At 35.5% G+C, this 19,092-nt stretch overlaps 4 protein-coding genes across 4 annotated transcripts; 2 read left to right on the forward strand and 2 right to left on the reverse strand.

Annotated features, from left to right (window-relative positions):
- Window positions 1-1,900: 1,900 nt before the first annotated feature.
- LOC105129911 (putative receptor-like protein kinase At4g00960) lies at window positions 1,901-6,096 on the reverse strand. The gene is made up of 7 exons (XM_011032172.1): window positions 5,108-6,096; window positions 4,634-4,741; window positions 4,202-4,323; window positions 3,416-3,626; window positions 3,077-3,314; window positions 2,753-2,903; window positions 1,901-2,556 (listed from the first exon to the last, which is right to left on the reverse strand). Exons 1-7 carry the CDS (start codon window positions 5,928-5,930, stop codon window positions 2,233-2,235), a joined length of 1,977 nt encoding a protein of 658 aa, XP_011030474.1. The 5' UTR covers window positions 5,931-6,096; the 3' UTR covers window positions 1,901-2,232.
- Window positions 6,097-6,967: 871 nt separating this feature from the next.
- On the forward strand, window positions 6,968-8,688 carry LOC105129912 (60S ribosomal protein L14-1-like). Its single transcript, XM_011032173.1, has 5 exons — window positions 6,968-7,083; window positions 7,180-7,281; window positions 7,819-7,948; window positions 8,036-8,148; window positions 8,377-8,688. Exons 1-5 carry the CDS (start codon window positions 7,081-7,083, stop codon window positions 8,431-8,433), a joined length of 405 nt encoding a protein of 134 aa, XP_011030475.1. The 5' UTR covers window positions 6,968-7,080; the 3' UTR covers window positions 8,434-8,688.
- A 400-nt stretch (window positions 8,689-9,088) lies between these two features.
- LOC105129913 (RNA-binding (RRM/RBD/RNP motifs) family protein) lies at window positions 9,089-13,779 on the reverse strand. Its single transcript, XM_011032174.1, has 6 exons — window positions 13,660-13,779; window positions 13,444-13,549; window positions 10,924-12,289; window positions 10,371-10,655; window positions 9,550-9,806; window positions 9,089-9,467 (listed from the first exon to the last, which is right to left on the reverse strand). The coding sequence occupies exons 1-6, from the start codon at window positions 13,712-13,714 to the stop codon at window positions 9,257-9,259; spliced, it is 2,280 nt and encodes a 759-aa protein (XP_011030476.1). The 5' UTR covers window positions 13,715-13,779; the 3' UTR covers window positions 9,089-9,256.
- A 2,544-nt stretch (window positions 13,780-16,323) lies between these two features.
- Window positions 16,324-19,077, forward strand: LOC105129914 (Protein phosphatase 2C family protein). Its single transcript, XM_011032175.1, has 5 exons — window positions 16,324-16,583; window positions 17,109-17,393; window positions 17,771-18,023; window positions 18,298-18,431; window positions 18,528-19,077. The coding sequence occupies exons 1-5, from the start codon at window positions 16,554-16,556 to the stop codon at window positions 18,663-18,665; spliced, it is 840 nt and encodes a 279-aa protein (XP_011030477.1). The 5' UTR covers window positions 16,324-16,553; the 3' UTR covers window positions 18,666-19,077.
- The last annotated feature ends 15 nt before the right edge of the window (window positions 19,078-19,092 follow it).

A 19,092-nucleotide genomic window follows, 5' to 3' on the forward strand; every position in this document is an offset into this window, starting at 1 on the left:
AGTACCAATGTACAATGAATAAAACTATAAAGAGGTTAAAAGCATGGTTTGAATGATCCCACCATGTTTTTTCTCCAGTTTCTTATTCATCGTGCATGTTCCCTGGTTTGTAAGGAAAAAAACAAAGCTTAAAGGGGTAAGAAATCTGGCAACTTCTTTTTTTCCAGGAGATGGGTGAATACATAAACTAACAAAAACTTGCTTTTCCAAGTAGTTTATTGACTCAGTGATTCCGAAGTGTAAAAATTCTTATGATCATTGCGCAGAAAGATCAAAAAGGCTACAAGAATGCCACGTATCATTCTAATCATTAAGCTATTCACAAATATTATTTAAAAAGCAAATATAAATAAAATACAAAAAGTAGATTTATATGGTTCCTCAAAACCGAGTATATCTACAAAGATAGGAAATTATATATTATTGGAAAAATGATACAAACACTCAACTCAATCTAGTACAATCCCACAAACCCAGTGTTTTACTTTTACATTTGATATTTTTCTTAAATCTGTACTTTCTCACGCTCACAGTTGCACTCACTTGCATTCACCCTCACAGTTGCACTGTCTTCCTCTGCACACACTTACATATATTATCTATATCTAACTTTCTCGCCTTTATCTCCATTTATAAGGAGAAATATGAGAGTCGTGGTAGCAACTCATGTGCAGCTTAATAAATATCAACCAATTACTACCTACTACAATACTATGATGGTTTTTTTACGATGGTTGTAAAAAAATTGACAAATTTACTACAAAAACAACCTTGAGAAATTTCAACACAGAATGCCACCAAAAAATTTAAAAGAAAAAAAAATAATATTAGAAGAATTGCAAGCTAAAAGGGGAATCAGTTCTCATGACTGTTGATATAAACAAGCAATTTAGCTGTCCTCAAAGAGAAAAACAACCACTGAAGGGCATAATTTAAGTAGACAGTAGAATGCAGATGCTAGAAGATATTCTTAATAATGATGCCTCGGTCCCCTGCGATAAGAAGATAAGATAGAAGCTAAGGATTCCCTTTCTGGGATGAATATAGAAAGGTTCTGTGATGTTGCATTGTGGTGGAGTATCTTAGGGTTAAAATAAAGATTTTACTTGCTATTTCAATTGAACATTTCTATTTTGTAGAGACTAGCGTAGGCTGGGGGGGGCTGTCTAACAGGTTAACAATTTATGGACCGCGACAGAAAATGACCTCTGAATGTGCATCCATTGTCTAGTCTGCACCACATTTCATGCCAAAATATACATCCTACGAAATATGTCTGCTATTTTTTATTTTTTTTCCCTATCTCAAGGAATCTTACTGTGTTAGACTTTTTCCCCTATCTCAAGGAATCTTACTGTGTTAGAATATAATTAAAAAAAAAACTGAAAGAGATGAAGAGGTCATTATGCACACGTACTCTATGTACTGTGGATTAAATAGTATAACTACTATTTTGCTTTTCTAAAAAAAACTTATTTGACGTAGCCTCTAAGATATAATTGTAATTATACAGGAATTAATCTGTCATTATCATTTTGATTAGGGTCTAAGTTAATTTTTTTTATTTATTTAATTGGTGAACAACATGCTGTCTATGGCTAAAGATGACGCAACGTTTAATTCACCTTCTTCCCTAGGTTTCCGATGACTAAAACTTGGAAATTGCTTGATGGAATCTGGAAACTGTCGCCAAATACTCAGGGGCGTTGTTTTGGCCTGTACACCATTTTTGTTCAAAAACACCTTAGGATTATCCAAAAAAAACGTTTAGAAATCATGCTCACATCCATTATAACAACCAAAAGGCATCTAATCAAATTCCGAAACCACATTTTATGTTCAAAATCGATCTCTTGGTTAACATATATATAGGTTACAAATTCCGAAACCAGTCATATCTTTCAAATTAGGGGCTAACTGGATTCTATTTAGCATCTGTGCAACTTGATCTGTTCATATCTTATCATTTCAATAGCACTCAAAGAGGATAGCTATGATCCGGTCCAGTTCCTATCACAATCAATGGTGAGTTAACATCATTAGGGTCCAGAGTTTACTTACAAACAACCATTGCTAGCATAATGCAATCAGAGGAGAGTTAACATCACCATGTTCGTCAGATACAGTTCAACAAACCATGTGCAGCATCATGTCTTTCGAAATTGTATCAATTTTCAAACAATGCAATCATGTTGTCGTGCTTTTGAGATTATATCTCAGTCTATGAAAATTTCAATTTGAAGACAGATATACTGTCCCTTGTGTGTTTTCTGTGGATTGGTCCTGCGTAGTAGTTCCTGTATCGGATTCTAATGAAGGCAAGCCTGTGTCTGCGTTACTGTCCAAAAGAAACGCAGGTCGTGAAGGTGATGGGAGACTCCAGGAGTGGCTAGTGAGCATAAGAACAACAGCAGCCATAGTGGGTCTACCTAACACATTCTCTTGAACACACAATAAACCTATGTGTAAGCATCTCATTACATCACTTACTGGACTGCCCCTCAATGTTTCGTCAATCAGGTTCGTAGCTGTTCCTTCTCTCCAATTTCTCCATACCTGCAGGGTGTGAAATGCACTCGTTGAAACTAACTCATCTGAATGAAAAAGTTCAGTTCTTCCACACAAAAACCAGGTCAATCACACGATAAACTGATTTTGATGCACGCACTTCTTAGCTATCCTTAACGGTTCCAGTCCACTCCAAGCATAAAGAAGCAAACACAAAGCTTGACTAAGATACGAGCACACTTACATGGATTAGAAGGAGCTCTATTTCCTCTGAATTGCTCAGCCAGCTGTTTTTCTTACCAGTTACTATCTCTAGAACCAACACTCCAAAACTGAAGACGTCAGATTTCACTGAGAATCGATTTTGCAAGGCATATTCTGGAGCCATGTAGCCGCTAAACAACATCAACGACAGGAGGACAATCTCAATTCAAATGCTAACAGTGCTCTTTCGAAACTGACTTATTCCATCTCAGGTTTTATGCAACATAAAAGAGTTTTTTTTTTTTTCCTAGTAGTTCTATAGAATTTCTAAAGAGTATAGTCATTGAGTTGATTTTATACTCACTAGGTCCCCGCAACTCTGCTGGTAATGCGTTGGGTTTGACCCGGTTGAAACTGCCTTGCCAAGCCAAAATCTGAAACTTTAGGATTCATCTCTTCATCTAACAAGACATTGCTAGCTTTCAGGTCACGATGAATGATCCTAAGACGAGAATCGTCATGAAGATAAAGAATTCCTCTAGCAATGCCACTGATGATTTTGCACCTTGTTTCCCAATTCAGTTGGGTGCTCTTGATTGGATCTACAATTTCATTCAATATATTTACCAAATCCTACTTGTGGATTAAAAGAGAGATTAGATATGCTAAACAATTCCTTTAGTAAAAGGTAAAGCAGCAGTACCAAATATGAATTTATCAAGGCTGCCATTACCCAAAAACTCATAAACAAGGATTCGTTCCTCTCCGTCAGAGCAAAAACCTACAAGGCTAACAAGATTTCTGTGTTGGAGCTTAGCCAATAACAGAATCTCATTCTTGAATTCTACTTCACCTTGTGAAGAACAGCCGGATAGCCTTTTGACAGCAATTTCTTGTCCATTTGGAAGCACTCCCTGAAGATTAACAGAGTAAATAAAGACAAGTGTTCATTTTTTTCTTTTTCTTTTTGGTAATATCGCATTTTTTTTCTTTTTCTTTTTCTTTTTGGTAATATCGGGGCCTAAGCCCAAAAGAAACAGAACCACAAACGACTAGCAGCCCCGATCATGTTAGCATACAATAATGTAGACAGACCATTAACAGGATTATTAACATATGAACACCCAAGATATAATTATGACCAAGTTAGCCATGCAACCGCACAGCGGTTTCCTTCTCGAAGAACACGAGTACGAACTACCCACTGCTTTGACAGTAGCCAAGACAAGTGTTTCATGTTCGTTACATTAAAGCTTATGGAACAGGAAAGTGTACAGGAAATCAGAATTTGATGTCCACTGATTTCTTTCCCTAATGTTTTCTATTTTATATTTCCTTTCCTCCTAACAATTGCTGTTAACTGATAATCTATGTTAATACTTCTAATAACAAGATGTTAACGATCTGAGAAAAGATAATCTGCAACTAATTCAGCTTTACGGACATGAAAAAATCCGATGAAAGTGCGTTGTTGTTACAAGAAGGTTACCTTGTAAACCGAACCAAATCCACCTTGTCCGAGCTTATTATCATTGCTGAATTCATCTGTTGCTATTTTCAAGGTACTGAAGTTGAATTCCATGGATTCTAGCATTCTCATCTCATCATCATCTTCACAGAAGTAAAAAATCAAAATAAGCTAGTGGTGACATGATATTATCTAATGAACTATATTTAAGCTAATGTTACTTCCACTACAGAGAAAATGCTCGGAGGGGTTCCATAATCGTTACTCTTTGTACAAACTCCATTCCTCGATTATCTTGCACATTGCAAAAGTTTTAGGTAGTTTTTTGGAGTCACTACTCCAATGTAAACGAAAATGAACTCACGTAGTGCTTTTTAGGGCCAACATGTAGAAAACCTATTCATCTAAGGTGCGGAATAATGACAAGCAAACACTAAAAATGTATAGACTTACTCTCAACTTTCTGCTTCATCCTTCTCCATAGGAAAAGAGCACAAATGATTGTGATAAGGGTAACTAAGCTGGCTACAGCCGCAACAATGATAATAACAATCTTGTTTCCTGCATGGCACCGAGATAAGTACAGATTAAACACAAGTTGAATAAACGTTTCTGAGCTAATATATATCCTGCATTTGATAAATATCCAAACATAATTATTCAGAGCATGGAGTCATCACAGGAAACAAAAAACTTGCCTGCACTAGTACCTGTACCTTTAATTGCCATGAACATGCAAGTAACAAAATGAGTTGATTTCACTTTTATCTAAATGGACTCTAATCAATTACCAAAATCTCTCAAGTACCCACTAGAGCTAAAAAAACAATACTCGTTTTAATACCATTCACGGTAGAATTCAAACTGCCTGTACACCATAAAATTGATATCAACTTTCTACTTAAGCATGTAACACACGTTTCTTACTTGTCTCGTTGGGAGGGGATACGTTAGCGGGTCTTGGAGGAGATGGTGGCTGAGGAGGTAAGATAGCCGGGCCTGGAGGAAATTGTAGCGGGGCATCTACAGTACCAGCAGAGATATAAAAACGAAATAGTTCAAACCAAACTATGCAACTTGGACTAAGAATTCTTCCTCCTTCGCGTCCACCAGCACAGCTTTCCATTGCTCCCATTCCCTTCTGTAGACAAGTTCCGCAATCACGCTCTGATATATCAGGGCTACATTGCGCCAGACCATATATCGGTTTTGTGAAGTTCACATATCCTGTTGCAAACTTGGGACCCGAAGAAGCCAGAGTTATAAGTTTCTCCATCAAATCACGTAGTGTCTCGTTGAATTTAGCAAAATCTCCAGAGAAATCATTCGGATTGGATACGCAGAAGGGAGGTATTTCCTCCATCTTGGCGAAAATATCACGGTTCGCATACCTTACCAGGCAATTAGAATCCGTCCACACGATTGCTTCTTTTTGATTAGGACACTGCTGTTTAATGCCTTGGCTAGTAGTGTTAACGCAACTGTAGCATTTTTCTGAGGGAAGATCTTCTCTACAAAGGGCCAGAGCATAGACTTTGTCAGGGCCTTGGCCTACTGTGGCATTGTAAAAGATACCATTCTCTGCTATGCTTGAAGGGAGAGAAGCGAGTAGTAGATTGAGATTATGGCTGTAGGTACTATTTACAGAATAGGTTCCCTTGTTGGAACAAAATTGTTGCGGTTGTGCAATTCCAAAACAAAGAGTAATAAGAATACGAGAAAAGAGGGAAACCAAACTTGGACGGTCCATTGCTGTCGATGGATAAACTGTCAAAAAGTTACTCGATATGTTTTGAGCTCATCGAGAAGCAGAACCTTGGTAATGGCGGGTACAATGGAGAGAGCAAAAGTACTGGCGACGGGTGCTGACACGTCAAGAATTTGCAATTCGTCTTCGCCATGAAAAGACTTTTAGAAGTCTTTCAGTGGAAACAAATGGCTGGAAAGACCGACTTTGGCACAATTTAGAACGCGGTGAAAACCTGTTTTTAAAAAATTTAAATTTTTTTATTAAAATTTAATATATTTTAAATTGTTTTAATATATTAATATTAAAAATAATTTTTTTAAAAATAAAAAATATTATCAAAGTATATATTTCAACACGAAAAATTATTTAAAAAATAATTGTAATATTATAAAATAAAATAAGTTTAAAATTTTTTCATTTCAAAACTACTTCAAAAAAATATATTTTTTTAATCTTATTTAATTTTAAATTAATTTTTATATAAATATTAACATCGCTTTAATATAAAAATATTAAAAAAATTTAAAAATAAAAAAAATTATTTTAATATATTTTTAAATAAAAAACATTATAATCCACTTTGGACATCCCAAATTATTATAAAAAAAAAGGCTCCACTATAACTTTTTGTATCATAATATTTTTAATTATTAAACTGCATCTGAGCTTCCATCAAATTTAAGGTTTTAATAATGGGTTTGTTGAATCAATTTTAAAATAATATTATTTTATTTGTAGTAAATCTCATTGTTTTCGATAAAAACTAAAAAAAATTAAAATTTTTGTTTGATGAAATCAATTTTCAAACCAATCCTGAATAAAATATAAGTAACACTCTAAATTATTATCGGTTCAACTCATCAAATCATACCAAGTTTACCAGCTGGTGGAAAGAAAGCAGTGACCAATGCGTCCAGTCCAAATCCACCGAACTTAATCAGGCCCAAGAACTTTTACCAGCTCGGAACCTATCCTTAAACCCAAACCCTTAGAAGAATGTAAACCCTAAATCGGACGGTCTAAAATCTTCCATGAGAACTAAACATATAACAAGACAAAGAAACCCTAACCCCTTGTCATTTCTGCGAACTTCCTTAGCTGTCCGCCTCCCCCCTTGCTTTCACAGTGACGCACACCTCAAGAACTCAGCATGGTTAGCTACTTCTCTCTTTCTCCTTCTCTCGACAACTCACTTGTACCAATCTTAATATAACATCATTTTGTTCTTGTATGTGATATGGTCTTGTAGCCTTTCAAGAGATACGTGGAGATCGGGAGGGTAGGTCTCGTCAACTATGGCAAAGAATACGGCAGGATCGTTGTTATCGTTGATGTCATCGACCAGAACCGCGTATGCTTCTGTCTCTTGTTTATCTGTCTTACCATATGCTTACTGCTTCCTTTGTTTCTGTTTTCTTGTTTTTTGTCATAAAAAACAGATAGTCATGTTTTTTTAGAGGCTAATCAATCAAACTTGCTAGTGAAGAATACGGATTAAAAAATAGAGTTTGTGCACCTTAGATCACTTAAATGCGAGCAATTTCTTCGCTTACTAAAAATTTACCTAACTTCCTGGGTGATGCATACACATATTGGAGTAGTTTGTGTTACGTAGCCTGTTGGCTTTTATGTGCGAAATTGTTCTGTTTCTTGTAAGCATTAGGCATTGAATGTTTATTGAGCTTAGGGTGTTTAAGATTAACGTCTCTGCTCTGAGGAAAATCATTGTTGATGTTTTTTTGCATACCGAAGTCTGTAAGGTCGTTTAGTGCTCGTGAACTTGTTCAGGATATGTTATTTTCAAACAGCTTTTGATTCTATGATTTTTTGGGCTTCCATGGAATCGATCAGCTTACATTGAATGTGAATTGTGACTTGTCTTTTACAGGCTCTGGTTGATGCCCCAGATATGGTGAGGAGCCAAATGAACTTCAAGAGAATCTCACTCACCGATATCAAGATTGATATCAACCGGGTTCCAAAGAAGAAGGCTTTGATTGAAGCCATGGAGAAGGCTGGTAAGGGGTAGTTCTTACTGAAAGTTGTGTCATTTGTGCTCTAAATACCTCCTCCCTTTATTGAGATGTATTGTTTCCCGATGATAGATGTTAAGAACAAGTGGGAGAATAGCTCTTGGGGCAGAAGGCTGATTGTCCAGAAGAGAAGGGCAGCTCTCAATGACTTTGATCGGTTCAAGTTGATGTTGGCTAAGATCAAGGTTGGTTAGAGTGCTATATAAAAGATTGGCTCTTGAAATGTTTTTATGATTTACCTCCAAATTTAAATCCACTGACTTATTTTACTAGGTTTGGATTTTGAACTTCTATTTCTAGTGTTTGATATTTATTTATGGCTTTCTAGGATTTCATCTTTATTTTTCATGATTTTGTAATTTCGATACTTTCTTTCTCGATCTAATATACATCTTGTTTACACGCAATTGTAGAGGGGTGGATTGATCAGGCAAGAACTTGCGAAGTTGAAGAAAGAAAGTGCTGCTTAAGAGTAATCTGTACAAGGACGTCCAATTTTGTTATCAACATGAAGCAAGTTGTTTTGGGATTTTTTTTCAGTTGGTTTTCTATGGACTCCCAGATTATGAGAAGTTTAAGAAGATTTTCCATATATTTAAGATTTCAAGGTCAATCTTCTTGTGCCATCTTTTTTTGTCCTGTGCACTAGTTACTTTTTATGGAGTGAAAATTTGCGTGATTCTCCTATATAGAATTCGCTTATGCTGCTATCCTTAAGGGAAAAAGAATGTCTACTTCCTACTTCCAACAATGTTTTGTTAAATATGAGAGGACGCTACAACCAAGTGCGTTGATAATTTGCCCCCTGCTTTGCTAATTCCTGGAAGCATCATTTTCGTGTTGGATTTAGCAGTTCCGTAATTATCAAAAGAGTAAAGAAGAAACTGTGTTCTTCCCATTAAAGCAAACTCGGTGGAATGCTTATTTCATCCTGGAGAAAAATGTTGGAGAAATGTTCCCGTCGAAGAAGAAAAAAATTATGCATGCTAGAAAACCCGACTCGCTTTGGAACCTTAATAGAGTATCGTCATCATGGCATTGAAGGCGATGCGATTTTTAGTGCCATCATTTCATGAATTGGGGTGTATTTGTGCTTCTGGTGCGTCTTTCTTGAAATGAAGATTGTACGGGATAACAACTGTTATGACCAAGAGATTTTCATTTTGCTTGTGACAAAGTTTATGCAGGATCATTTGACAACTGGCTTTAGCAACTTCGAACTAATTTGCAACGCTATCAAAATTGGAAAGTTAAGAACAGTGTACCTTACCATCAAATTCTCGCAACTACAATTCAAAGGCTATCGCCACAAAACCTTGCTGCCAGATTGGTTAATTCAGCTGTGTCCATAGGATGCTCAAGTTTCTTCAATAAGCGTTGCATTGATGTAATCACGTGTCTTCTTTCATCTGGGTGGTTCCAGAGGGCTTGCAAAATTATAGGAGGAAAGATGGAAGCAGGCTGAGCAACCCACCGGCTGCCATCCGCTTCCAATCCATTCAAACTGTATATACACGCATGTGTTCAGATTGTAAGCATAATTATGAAGTCGTAAATCAAAACACTTGGGATTTGTTGAAAATTACCTATTCAAAATATTTAACATGTTAGGCCATTCATCAATCTTGAAATACACATCCGCAATGTTCTCATGTCTGAGCTTCATCCTCCAGAGTTTCCCAAAAGATTTGCAAATCGTGAGGACATTAGAACGAAATTGTGGATTGATATTTAGGATTCTTACAACTGTTGTTCTTGGTGCATCAACTCTGAAGATTGATAGCTGCTTTCCTGATACCTGTAAGAAATGTTTTGCTAGTGCCCTCTCTTTGGCATCTTCACTCTGCAAAACAAATAGCATAAAAAAGATAGGGGAAAAAATATCAAAGATGATGGAAACCGATACAAAGCATGGACTAAAGTGAGATACGCTGAGAAAACCACAAGAATCAAAATGGTCTGACTCACTAACTCGGAACTGATCAGATAGAAAAATTCTACTTAGACAATGCATTATTTTGCTACCAGGGCATTAGCTTTAATAAAAGGGCCGTGGTAGAAGAGCCCAGCCTGCCAAAAGATCATGACAATGTATCCCAATTTGGTATGAAGAAATAGATATGTTTGTGGATGATGTTTGTGAGAAGTCTACCGAGTCACTTTCTTCAACCTTCAACTCAACAGTGGGTAATAAATGATTCCTTTATAACTTATTTCCATTGCAAAATAAAGTTGTCAGTGTACAGGAGTTTGAGATAAACCCACTTGGACAAGTAAAAAGGTCCACGTATCTGAGAAGAAAGATTCAACAGGCATTCCAAAAGGCAATTGCTGATGACCACACACAAAATCAATGTAAACTCGGAAGATGCTTCATAAATAATGTGCCAAAAAGGTAAAGACTCACCTCAAACTCCACATAGGCATTGGAACTTGAAGCTCCCAAAAAGAAGCCATTTATGCCACTCCTACAGAAGGAGAGAGCTTCCTTCAGCTGATGTGAGCTAATATCATTAGTCAGCTGCTTTATCTCAACTGTGCGGGTGGGATGTTTCACTAGGGCAACTGGAATGTCAATATCACCAATAAGGTTAGGAATAGAAATTCGGCTAGCTGTGTCGTCAATGAAGGCGTTTGAATTCTTGATCAAGACCTCGGGCTTCTCGAGAGCTTTATGCAAACCTTGCCTTCTCTGCAATAAACCAGAGTAGTCAATAAAATTGTACACTAGTCAAACTGGATATCTACAAGGTCAAGAATTTAATGCATTATTTCCCAGCACCACAATTTGTTGATAAGCGAGAACAACCCATTCTGCTACCTTTACCATGTCCTATTACAAATATACCACTTTACAGATTGTAGCATAATGAGCACAGGATATTACAACGAGCCTACATGCCCCGCCCCCCACCAAAAAAAATAAATTCTGCCCAGCTTGAAACTTATTAGGCACTGACCTCGAAATGTAAAAAAGCATCAAACAAATTGCTCCCTTTGACAGACGAAACCTTTTCAATCTTTGAAATAGGCCCGCAATTCCTAAAACAAGAAATTATATCACCGTCCCCAACATCTTTGTGCAAGAATCTGAGCAATAATTTGTTTTCTGTATGTCCGTCTGCCAAACATGTTAAAGGAGTTTGATTTGAATCTTTTTCGCTAGTTTCAAGAGGAGCCTGTGGAGTTTTTTCTAATTTAATGTGATCCTTTTCTGCAATGTCCAAATTACCACCCTCGTCTTTTGTCATGGTTTTAGCACTCTGATCTTTCTTTATTTTACTTCTCTTCTTACTATTCTTGCTAACAGCACTGTCTTTCAAAACAGTTTTTCTGCTTTCAGCATTGGACTTGAGAATGGCATTGTCCTGAGCTGTAACTGGTCGCAGCATCTTAATGTGGCCATATAATCCTTTAAAATCAAATGGGCTCTCTTCTTTTTTCAGTGATTTTCCATCATGATTACTGAAAGATATACTCGATGTAAAAAGATCACCATTTACTCTACCCGTTTCTGCTGCTGTTTTATTTCTCACTGACATTTTAAACAAGTTCACTAATCCATCATCCTCTTGAGAAACATCAGATAACGGAGGCCTTTCATCCAATTTAGAGTCATCTATGTTCACTCTTCCAACAAGTATCGCTGTTTTCTTCTCAATATGACATTTTTCCTTTCTAATTGAAGCTGATTCATTTGCACTTTTGTTCTGCCTTGTATCAAAAGCATTATCAAATAAGTGATCTGCCGAAGAAACTAGGTTCCCAACCTCCTCCTCCTGATTATTGTTTGATTCAACAACTGTTCCAAATGCCGCCTCCTCAAGCAGCCTCTTCCCATTTTCAGGCATGACCTCCTTTGGATCATCTGAAATTATGGCACTTGCTGCTTGAACAATAGTACTATCATGCTCATCATGCTTAATATTATCAGGAGATCCAAGTATCTCCATAGCATCAGAAGCTGTTGTATTAACCGCATCTTCAAGAGGTGTCTCCCTTGTAAATGAGATGCTGCACGTGTTGAAATGCTCTCTTCTGCTGTTGGAGTCTGTTGGGATTTCTGATGACTTAAGTACATTATCAGACCCCCCAGATTCAGCAATATGTTTACTAACACCAGTTTGTGTTGCGATAACCTCAGATGCAGCAGAGTCAGCTGCAGAAAGTGTTGTATCTCTGCTAATTTGATCATGACTTCGAGGATTTCTGAACATTCGGTCCTTAAAATTAGTAAAGATGTTTTTCAGAGAATACCATGATCCACCCACTTTCATTTCAACTTCTTTCACTTGTGGCAAGTCTTTCAGATGCATTTCCATGTGTCTGTATAGTAGTAGTAGTATGAAACAAAAGGAAGAAGATCACTGATCTTTCAACTAGCTGAGAAAACAATGCATTTTACTAAATATAAGAGCATCAGTGAAAATTAATGTAAAACACACTGACAATGATCCATGAGTGCAACCAACCTTAGTAGCCCCCGAAAAGAAATTTGTTAAAGAAAACTTTAATATGAAATCATATTTATTTAGCTATTTCGTTTTTTATCCATTAAAGAATAAAAGCGGCACTGGATTTTTCAAACTTTATGGAGAACAGAATGAGGAAACAGAGAAAGAGGAGTGCAAGGTTGGTCAAAGAGAGTTGAGGTGAGAAAGAAACATGGGAGGAGATAGGAAAAGGAAAATGTTTCATTGCATGTTGAATTTTGTCCAAGAATAAATAGAAACAGGATGAACTATTTTCATTTTCTATCCATAAGTTTTTTGGATGATTCTATTGATAGTAATTTTCTCATCATTGGTTAAGACAACCAAACATTCCAAGAGCGTGGCAATTTAGGATTTGAGTATCCACCTACAACCATAAAGCTGAAAGTGTATAACACGTACAATTTGTAAAACCAAAATCATCTCACAAGAGGCACAATTATACATCCATGAATTCATCACAATATTCATAATACAAATTCCAGCAGGATACAACTGTGGCCCTGCACTTTTTTGAAGTAACAAAAAAAAAGTTTCCAACAGAATTTCTTGTGAAAATCATCATCAAATCGTCCCTTTGATCAGTTGAACTAAGCTTCCACTGTTAATGGTCAAACCATTTCCAACCCACAAGTAGGAACTAAATCCAGTGAATGGGAGCGCGGGGAACTTAAAACCCTATAGGTAAGTGTGGAAATTATAATGCCCCAATAAATTTTGCAGCAAGACTCACTGCTGAACTCAATCTTTTAGGTTAGTTAAACATAAATGACAGTGTTAACAACGATATCAACTAGTAATCAAAACCTCAAAAATAATTAAAGCCAACTGCTTAAAAAAACCTCAATTACAATACTAGAACGAAAATGCACCCATTGTTGGTTTCAACAAAACTGAACAAAAAAGTCGAAATTTTGGTCATTTAAAGTCGAGTGCAAAGAAAAATTAAGAAAAATGAGTGTTTAAAGAAGTGAATAAAGTACTCACTCATTCTCCTTGCCCCCCTCCACTCCCTTCACGCCTGATAAATATTGGGTCCCTCCGTTTGAAGAAGAATAAGAAGAAGAGAGCCATCTTGTTGATTTCGCGATTCCTGCAAAAACCAGTCAGTAGGGCTTTAAAAAACCATATTTTTTTCTTCGTTTTTGAAAAAAGAATAACATAACTGTAGAGAGAAAAGACGATAATGGAAGTGGTTTTTACCACTTGCGTGGAAATGCAAGACTGGTTTTGAGAGTAGGAAACGAGAGAGAGTCATTTCCTGTGCACTGTGATTAAGAGAGGAAGAAAGGAGAGCCCCTGAGGGTTTTAGGTGGGTTTTTGAGTCACAACTCACACGTATGTTATTTTTAAAATAATAATAATAATAATTTGAAGGTTAATAAAAGTTGGGCTAAGTTGAGGATGGACCATACCTACTGAGCTGCCCTTAGCTTAGGGCTTAGGTTTTGAATCTATCCTTACCTATTGGGCCCAGCTATATGCTTGTTGATTTGCTAGTAATATATATATATAACTGGCTAGGCTTGATCATGCCATGCCATACAGCAAATCTAGCATGATCAAGCCTAGAATTTGTTGGGAAGCAGAAAAGTGCATGGACGCAATGAAGGACCTTTATAGTAATGAGTGCAGAAATTTTCTCGTCAAATTACTGAAATATTGCTAGCTTTAATCAAAACTAACTTCTTAATTAACTAGTTATACTTAGTAATTACTATCGATGTTCAACAACCTAAACGGTGTGTTAAGGTTTAACCTACTAATTATAATTCAGCCAATTTGTGGTTAATTAAGGCCTCAAATTAATCGTTTAACCATATATATACCACCTAGCTAGACACATGTTTATGTTCCATTTCATTCCTCAAGTTTATTATTTGATAGAAAAAACAAGAAAGATCTAAATGTTAATCTAGAAGATCTTCATTTGCTAAATTAATCATACTCCTGTATTCTTATTAAACTAAAATAACTATGAAGTATATTTATAATCAATTCTATACTGAAGAATAAAATGAAATATATATATATATATATATAAAATAAAAAAACTCGAATCAATTAGATTAATTTGTCAAACTCATAAACTAAGTTATGAGTTTACAATAACCTTGTAGAAAGCAAACCAAATAGATAATAAAGTTTAATTTTCAATCAACTTGATATTAAAGGATGAAAATTAAAAAATTAAAAAAATAATTTGAATTAATTAATTTAACCTGTCAAACTTATAATATGTGTTAGAAGACCAAGTTAATTATATATAAAATAAATTATAATAAATTATAAAGTTTAATTTTTAATTTAATTTAAGTATATATATAAGAAGAAGAAGAAGCTAAAAGCAAATACAAGAAATGAAAAGTATTCTTGGAGGTGATGTAAATTAAAAACCACCTTATTTAATTTACACTAATATAATAGAACAAAAAAGGAGTGAATGCATGGGATTTGATGGTGACAATTTAGTAGTTCACCTACCCTAGTTTAGTGAAGCTGAAATTTACAGCTCACCACAAGAGTCTCAGGAGAAGTCATAAAAAAAATTTATAAAGGGTGTTATTGTAGTTATTTTTTAAAATATTTTCCTCAGGAGAAGTCATAAAAAAAAAGTATAAAGTGTGTTATTTTAGTTATTTTTTAAAATATATTTTATATTTTAAAAATTATTTTTAATATTAAGGTATTAAAATAATTTAAAATATTAAAATATTAATTTAAAGTTAAAAATTAAAAAAAAAATAAGTTAGGCCTGCTTCATGTCTTCTATTAGTCTGATTTGTTTTTATATTTAAAAAATTATTTTTTTTTAATATAAAAATAAACCAGACGAATAGAAGAAATGAAGCAGGCCTAACTTAATTATATGCCGAAAGTAATGAGTTCCGATGTAGAATTTTAACCTAGTTAAGATACGGTGATTTTAGCCGGCAACAGGGGGGGTCGTCTCGTCGGTATCTTAGCACTCTTGCCATCCTTTCCGATACCTCATCCACACCATTAATGGGATAACAAAATTGAAGATTAATTGCAAATCTATTTGAAATTTGAAAGACAGCGTATTTAGTATTTTATCTTCCCAAACAAACTGAACAAAAGTCACTCCGCGATCATTATTAGTTTAAAATTTTATTTGTTTTTATATTTTAAAAGTATTTTTTTAAAATTATTTTTTTATATTTTTACTTTAATTTTTTTTTAGATTGTTGTGATATTCTGATGTTAAAATTAAATTTTAAAAAAATTAAAATATATCATTTTAATATATTTCAAATTTAAGATCAAACCAGCTCTAATTATATATATATATAAAAAGGCTAAGGCTATTATCAGGCATAATTTTCTTCAACGGGTAAATTCAAAGCCCATAAATTCCCCCGAGAAGATATTGTGCTGTTAATAGTTTTTGAAAGGGAAAAAAAATTAAAAAAGTATATAGAGAGTCGAGTAAAAATAGGATTTGTCGAGTAAAAATAGGATTTGTCGAGTAAAAATAGGATTTGTCGAGTAAAAATAGGATTTGTCGAGTAAAAATAGGATTTGTCGAGTAAAAATAGGATTTGTCGAGTAAAAATAGGATTTGTCGAGTAAAAATAGGATTTGTCGAGTAAAAATAGGATTTGTCGAGTAAAAATAGGATTTGTGTTAATATATGGTATTTTTAAAGTATTTCTTTTAATGTTAATTTCAAAAGAAATTATTATAGTAAATTAAAGTGTCTCGCTCTAATTTATTTTTTTATTTTTTTATAAATTAAATTGTATTTAGAATTTAAATTAATATCCTCAAAATATTTTTCAGAAAAAAAGATTCATTTAATCAAATGAATTGACAGGGTTCGAAAATCAAGTTCCAAACCGGCTGATGACTGGCTTCGAACTTTTCTTTTGATACATTTCCAAAGCAAACACTAAAAGCTTTTCCTCTGCCAAGCAAGACTCCCCCCAGCCACTCTCTCCCTCCCCCCTTTCTTGCCATTTCCAAAAAAAAAAAATCTCTTTTGATTTGCTTATACTCTATCTTGCCCTTCAAATACTACATATTCAAGGGTATTCTTAAAGGGTCTCTAGCTGTCATCAATATCAGGGAGAAACATGGGACTCAAAGATCATCTAAAGCTTAAGGTATGCCTACAAGTTTCATTTTGATGTTTTCATAATTCTTAGCAAGTTCTTGACATTCAAAAGGTTGTGAGAAATGAACAAGGGATAGTGTAATTCTTGATTGCTCTGTAGTTCTTACACGTTCCACATGCTGTGTATCATTTCCATTTTGATTTATTCTTCACTTCATGAGGATCATATTCAACAGGACGGGCAGTGTATAATCATCTCATCTCGCGTTCTTGAACAATCATATTAAGAGTGACTTGTAGATTTCTTGCTGTGTTTATGGCTACAATTCCACAAGAAAACAGTATCAAATAATAATAAAAAGATTCAAGGACTGCTATGATCATAATCCACAAACATTTGCTTGTCTAAGAATGATTTTTGTATTTCTAAGATTTTGAAACTTTGTCAAGGAAAGGCATAGCGTGCAAAAGCAGTCTTTTGGTATTGGCAGGCCTGAGATGTTGAAGTTGGCCATTGAAAGTCAAGTTATATCACCATGGTCATTTTACTAATGCGCTTGTTTAAATTTGCCAGGCATTTCGGCTAGAGCGCTTTCTCCTTAGAAATGGGCAAAAGAAAAGAACGGCTCATATGGCTAAGAAGGCTTCATGGATGATGCCAATATCTCATGGATATCATGTTGTGGAGGATCAGTCATTTAAAGGTGGTGCAGATGAGTCAGACTCTGACTGTGTTGTGGTTCAAAGAGAGCAAATAGAGGAGCTAGAGTTGTGGTTCTTCGGAATTTCAGATGCACAAATTGGACATGGAGTCATCAAGTATCTGCAATCCCACCTGCTTGATAGGAACCCCAAGGAGGTAATCAAGGCTGCCCCAAATGCTTCCTCTTTCTCATGCTTTCTTTCGGGCACATAAATCATAGTACAAGAAACAAAAAAAAAAATATCAATTACTGACTTGGAAGCTATGCTAATGCATTGACCTTCACAGCTAAAATTATGGCCAAAAGAAAAGATGCAGCTCATTTTCCTGTGCAATAGCTTGCAAGGGAGAAAGCATGGAAACTTCTCCTTTACAATTTTGTTATTTAAGAAAGACAACCAATAAATCTGCAAAGCAGAGTCATCATGCATATAATTGTAATCTTAAAAGAATGCATGAGATCTACTTGTTTCACTCTCAAGTCTTTTTCTATCGCTACGTAGCATTACTTACAAGGTGGCTTGCATTCTCAGATAAGGAGAAAGAGTAAGGAGATGATGAGAAAAGCCTATCTTGCTGCAAGAGCAAAGATCAGGGAGACACAGAAGTCAGATGAAACATGGAAAGCAGGTTCAGCATCTGTTATAGTGTTCAACAGAGAGAAACTTTTGACGGCCAACATGGGTGACTTTAGAGTTGTAGTGTGCAGAGATGGTGTGGCTCATCAGATGAAAAGCAAGCACCAGCGAACAGCCAAAAGGTTTTGGTCTCATAGGCTCCTTTCCGGTATGGAGCACGCTCTACTCCAGTTTTTTTACATTTGGAGTCGTAGTCCGAGAGATTTTCAGATTTTGGTTTTTCAAAAAAGTAAAATGCATGTTAGAATCAATTATATTTAGTTGCTGGAGTGGTGCCACGGAAAATTTTAATAAGCTGCTCACTCTACATTGTTTCCCCATAAAGTTACAAAAGTGTTTTGCCTACAAGCAATAGCAAAGCAATCTAATAGTGATTTATGTACCTCCGTGATCTGATACCGGGTGCTATTTTGTGCATCTAGGACGCATATTATCATGGAAATCCAGCAACGCAGCAAGCACCAAGCAATCTAAAGGCTCTGAGCTTCTTGTTGGCGCTGAAAGGATTGACTCTGATACTGAGTTTGTCATCATAGGAAGCACTGGCATATGGGAGGTAAGATGTATCTAATTACCATAACATACAGTCTATCCGTCCCAGCACCTCTCACATACTTACAGAGATTCCCTTAACTTCTCTGATATTTTCCAGGCTATGAATAATCAAGAAGCAGTAAATCTCATCGGACACTTGGAGGATCCCCAGGAAGCTGCCGAGTGTCTGGCAAAAGAGGCTCTAACTAGAATGAGCAAAAGCAACATTTCATGCATTGTTATTCGCTTTGATTAATACATGTTTGTTTTCTCCAGAGTCTAGATCTGGCAGGCAGGCATGCAGTGGAATCTTTGAAGCAATAGGAATATAAAAATTTTCAATTACAGAAAAATACTGTTTTTGTGTTGTATGATAACGCAATAGCTACCTTGTCATTTCCCATTCTGCCATGGCATAGGACCTATACCTATAGCATGTGATAGACTGAGCTGTAATTTCGAATTTCACTGACATTGAAACTCCAAAGTATTTGTTGTTCGGCTAAAATGTGGCACAACATCAAATTTCCACTTTTGATTCAGTCAAGTAAGTTTTTAACGTTGCGTACAAAATTAACCAGATGCCAACAGGTGCAGATTCCACAGAAGTATGCATTGCTTCTTGGTCCACACCTTAATTTGGACAAGCATACAAATCCAAGATGGGCCATTCCTCCCAAAAC

Source organism: Populus euphratica, unplaced genomic scaffold, assembly GCF_000495115.2.
Source record: "Populus euphratica unplaced genomic scaffold, PopEup_1.0 scaffold17.1, whole genome shotgun sequence".
Classification (NCBI taxonomy): domain Eukaryota; kingdom Viridiplantae; phylum Streptophyta; class Magnoliopsida; order Malpighiales; family Salicaceae; genus Populus; species Populus euphratica.

What these genes read in the sequence shown, in the direction of transcription:
- LOC105129911 (XM_011032172.1), bottom strand. Translation starts at nt 5,930, where the DNA reads ATGGACCGTCCAAGTTTGGTTTCCCTCTTTTCTCGTATTCTTATTACT. An exon ending in GATTTGGTTCGGTTTACAAG is followed by an intron (nt 3,627 to 4,201) that starts GTAACCTTCTTG and finishes GTTAATCTTCAG; the next exon opens with GGAGTGCTTCCAAATGGACA. An exon ending in TAGAGCTCCTTCTAATCCAT is followed by an intron (nt 2,557 to 2,752) that starts GTAAGTGTGCTC and finishes CACACCCTGCAG; the next exon opens with GTATGGAGAAATTGGAGAGA.
- LOC105129912 (XM_011032173.1), top strand. An exon ending in ATGTCATCGACCAGAACCGC is followed by an intron (nt 7,282 to 7,818) that starts GTATGCTTCTGT and finishes TGTCTTTTACAG; the next exon opens with GCTCTGGTTGATGCCCCAGA. An exon ending in TGATGTTGGCTAAGATCAAG is followed by an intron (nt 8,149 to 8,376) that starts GTTGGTTAGAGT and finishes ACGCAATTGTAG; the next exon opens with AGGGGTGGATTGATCAGGCA.
- LOC105129913 (XM_011032174.1), bottom strand. Translation starts at nt 13,714, where the DNA reads ATGACTCTCTCTCGTTTCCTACTCTCAAAACCAGTCTTGCATTTCCAC. An exon ending in CTTGCATTTCCACGCAAGTG is followed by an intron (nt 13,550 to 13,659) that starts GTAAAAACCACT and finishes TGGTTTTTGCAG; the next exon opens with GAATCGCGAAATCAACAAGA. An exon ending in ATGTTAAATATTTTGAATAG is followed by an intron (nt 9,468 to 9,549) that starts GTAATTTTCAAC and finishes GTGTATATACAG; the next exon opens with TTTGAATGGATTGGAAGCGG.
- LOC105129914 (XM_011032175.1), top strand. Translation starts at nt 16,554, where the DNA reads ATGGGACTCAAAGATCATCTAAAGCTTAAG. An exon ending in AAGATCATCTAAAGCTTAAG is followed by an intron (nt 16,584 to 17,108) that starts GTATGCCTACAA and finishes TAAATTTGCCAG; the next exon opens with GCATTTCGGCTAGAGCGCTT. An exon ending in GTCTCATAGGCTCCTTTCCG is followed by an intron (nt 18,024 to 18,297) that starts GTATGGAGCACG and finishes TTGTGCATCTAG; the next exon opens with GACGCATATTATCATGGAAA.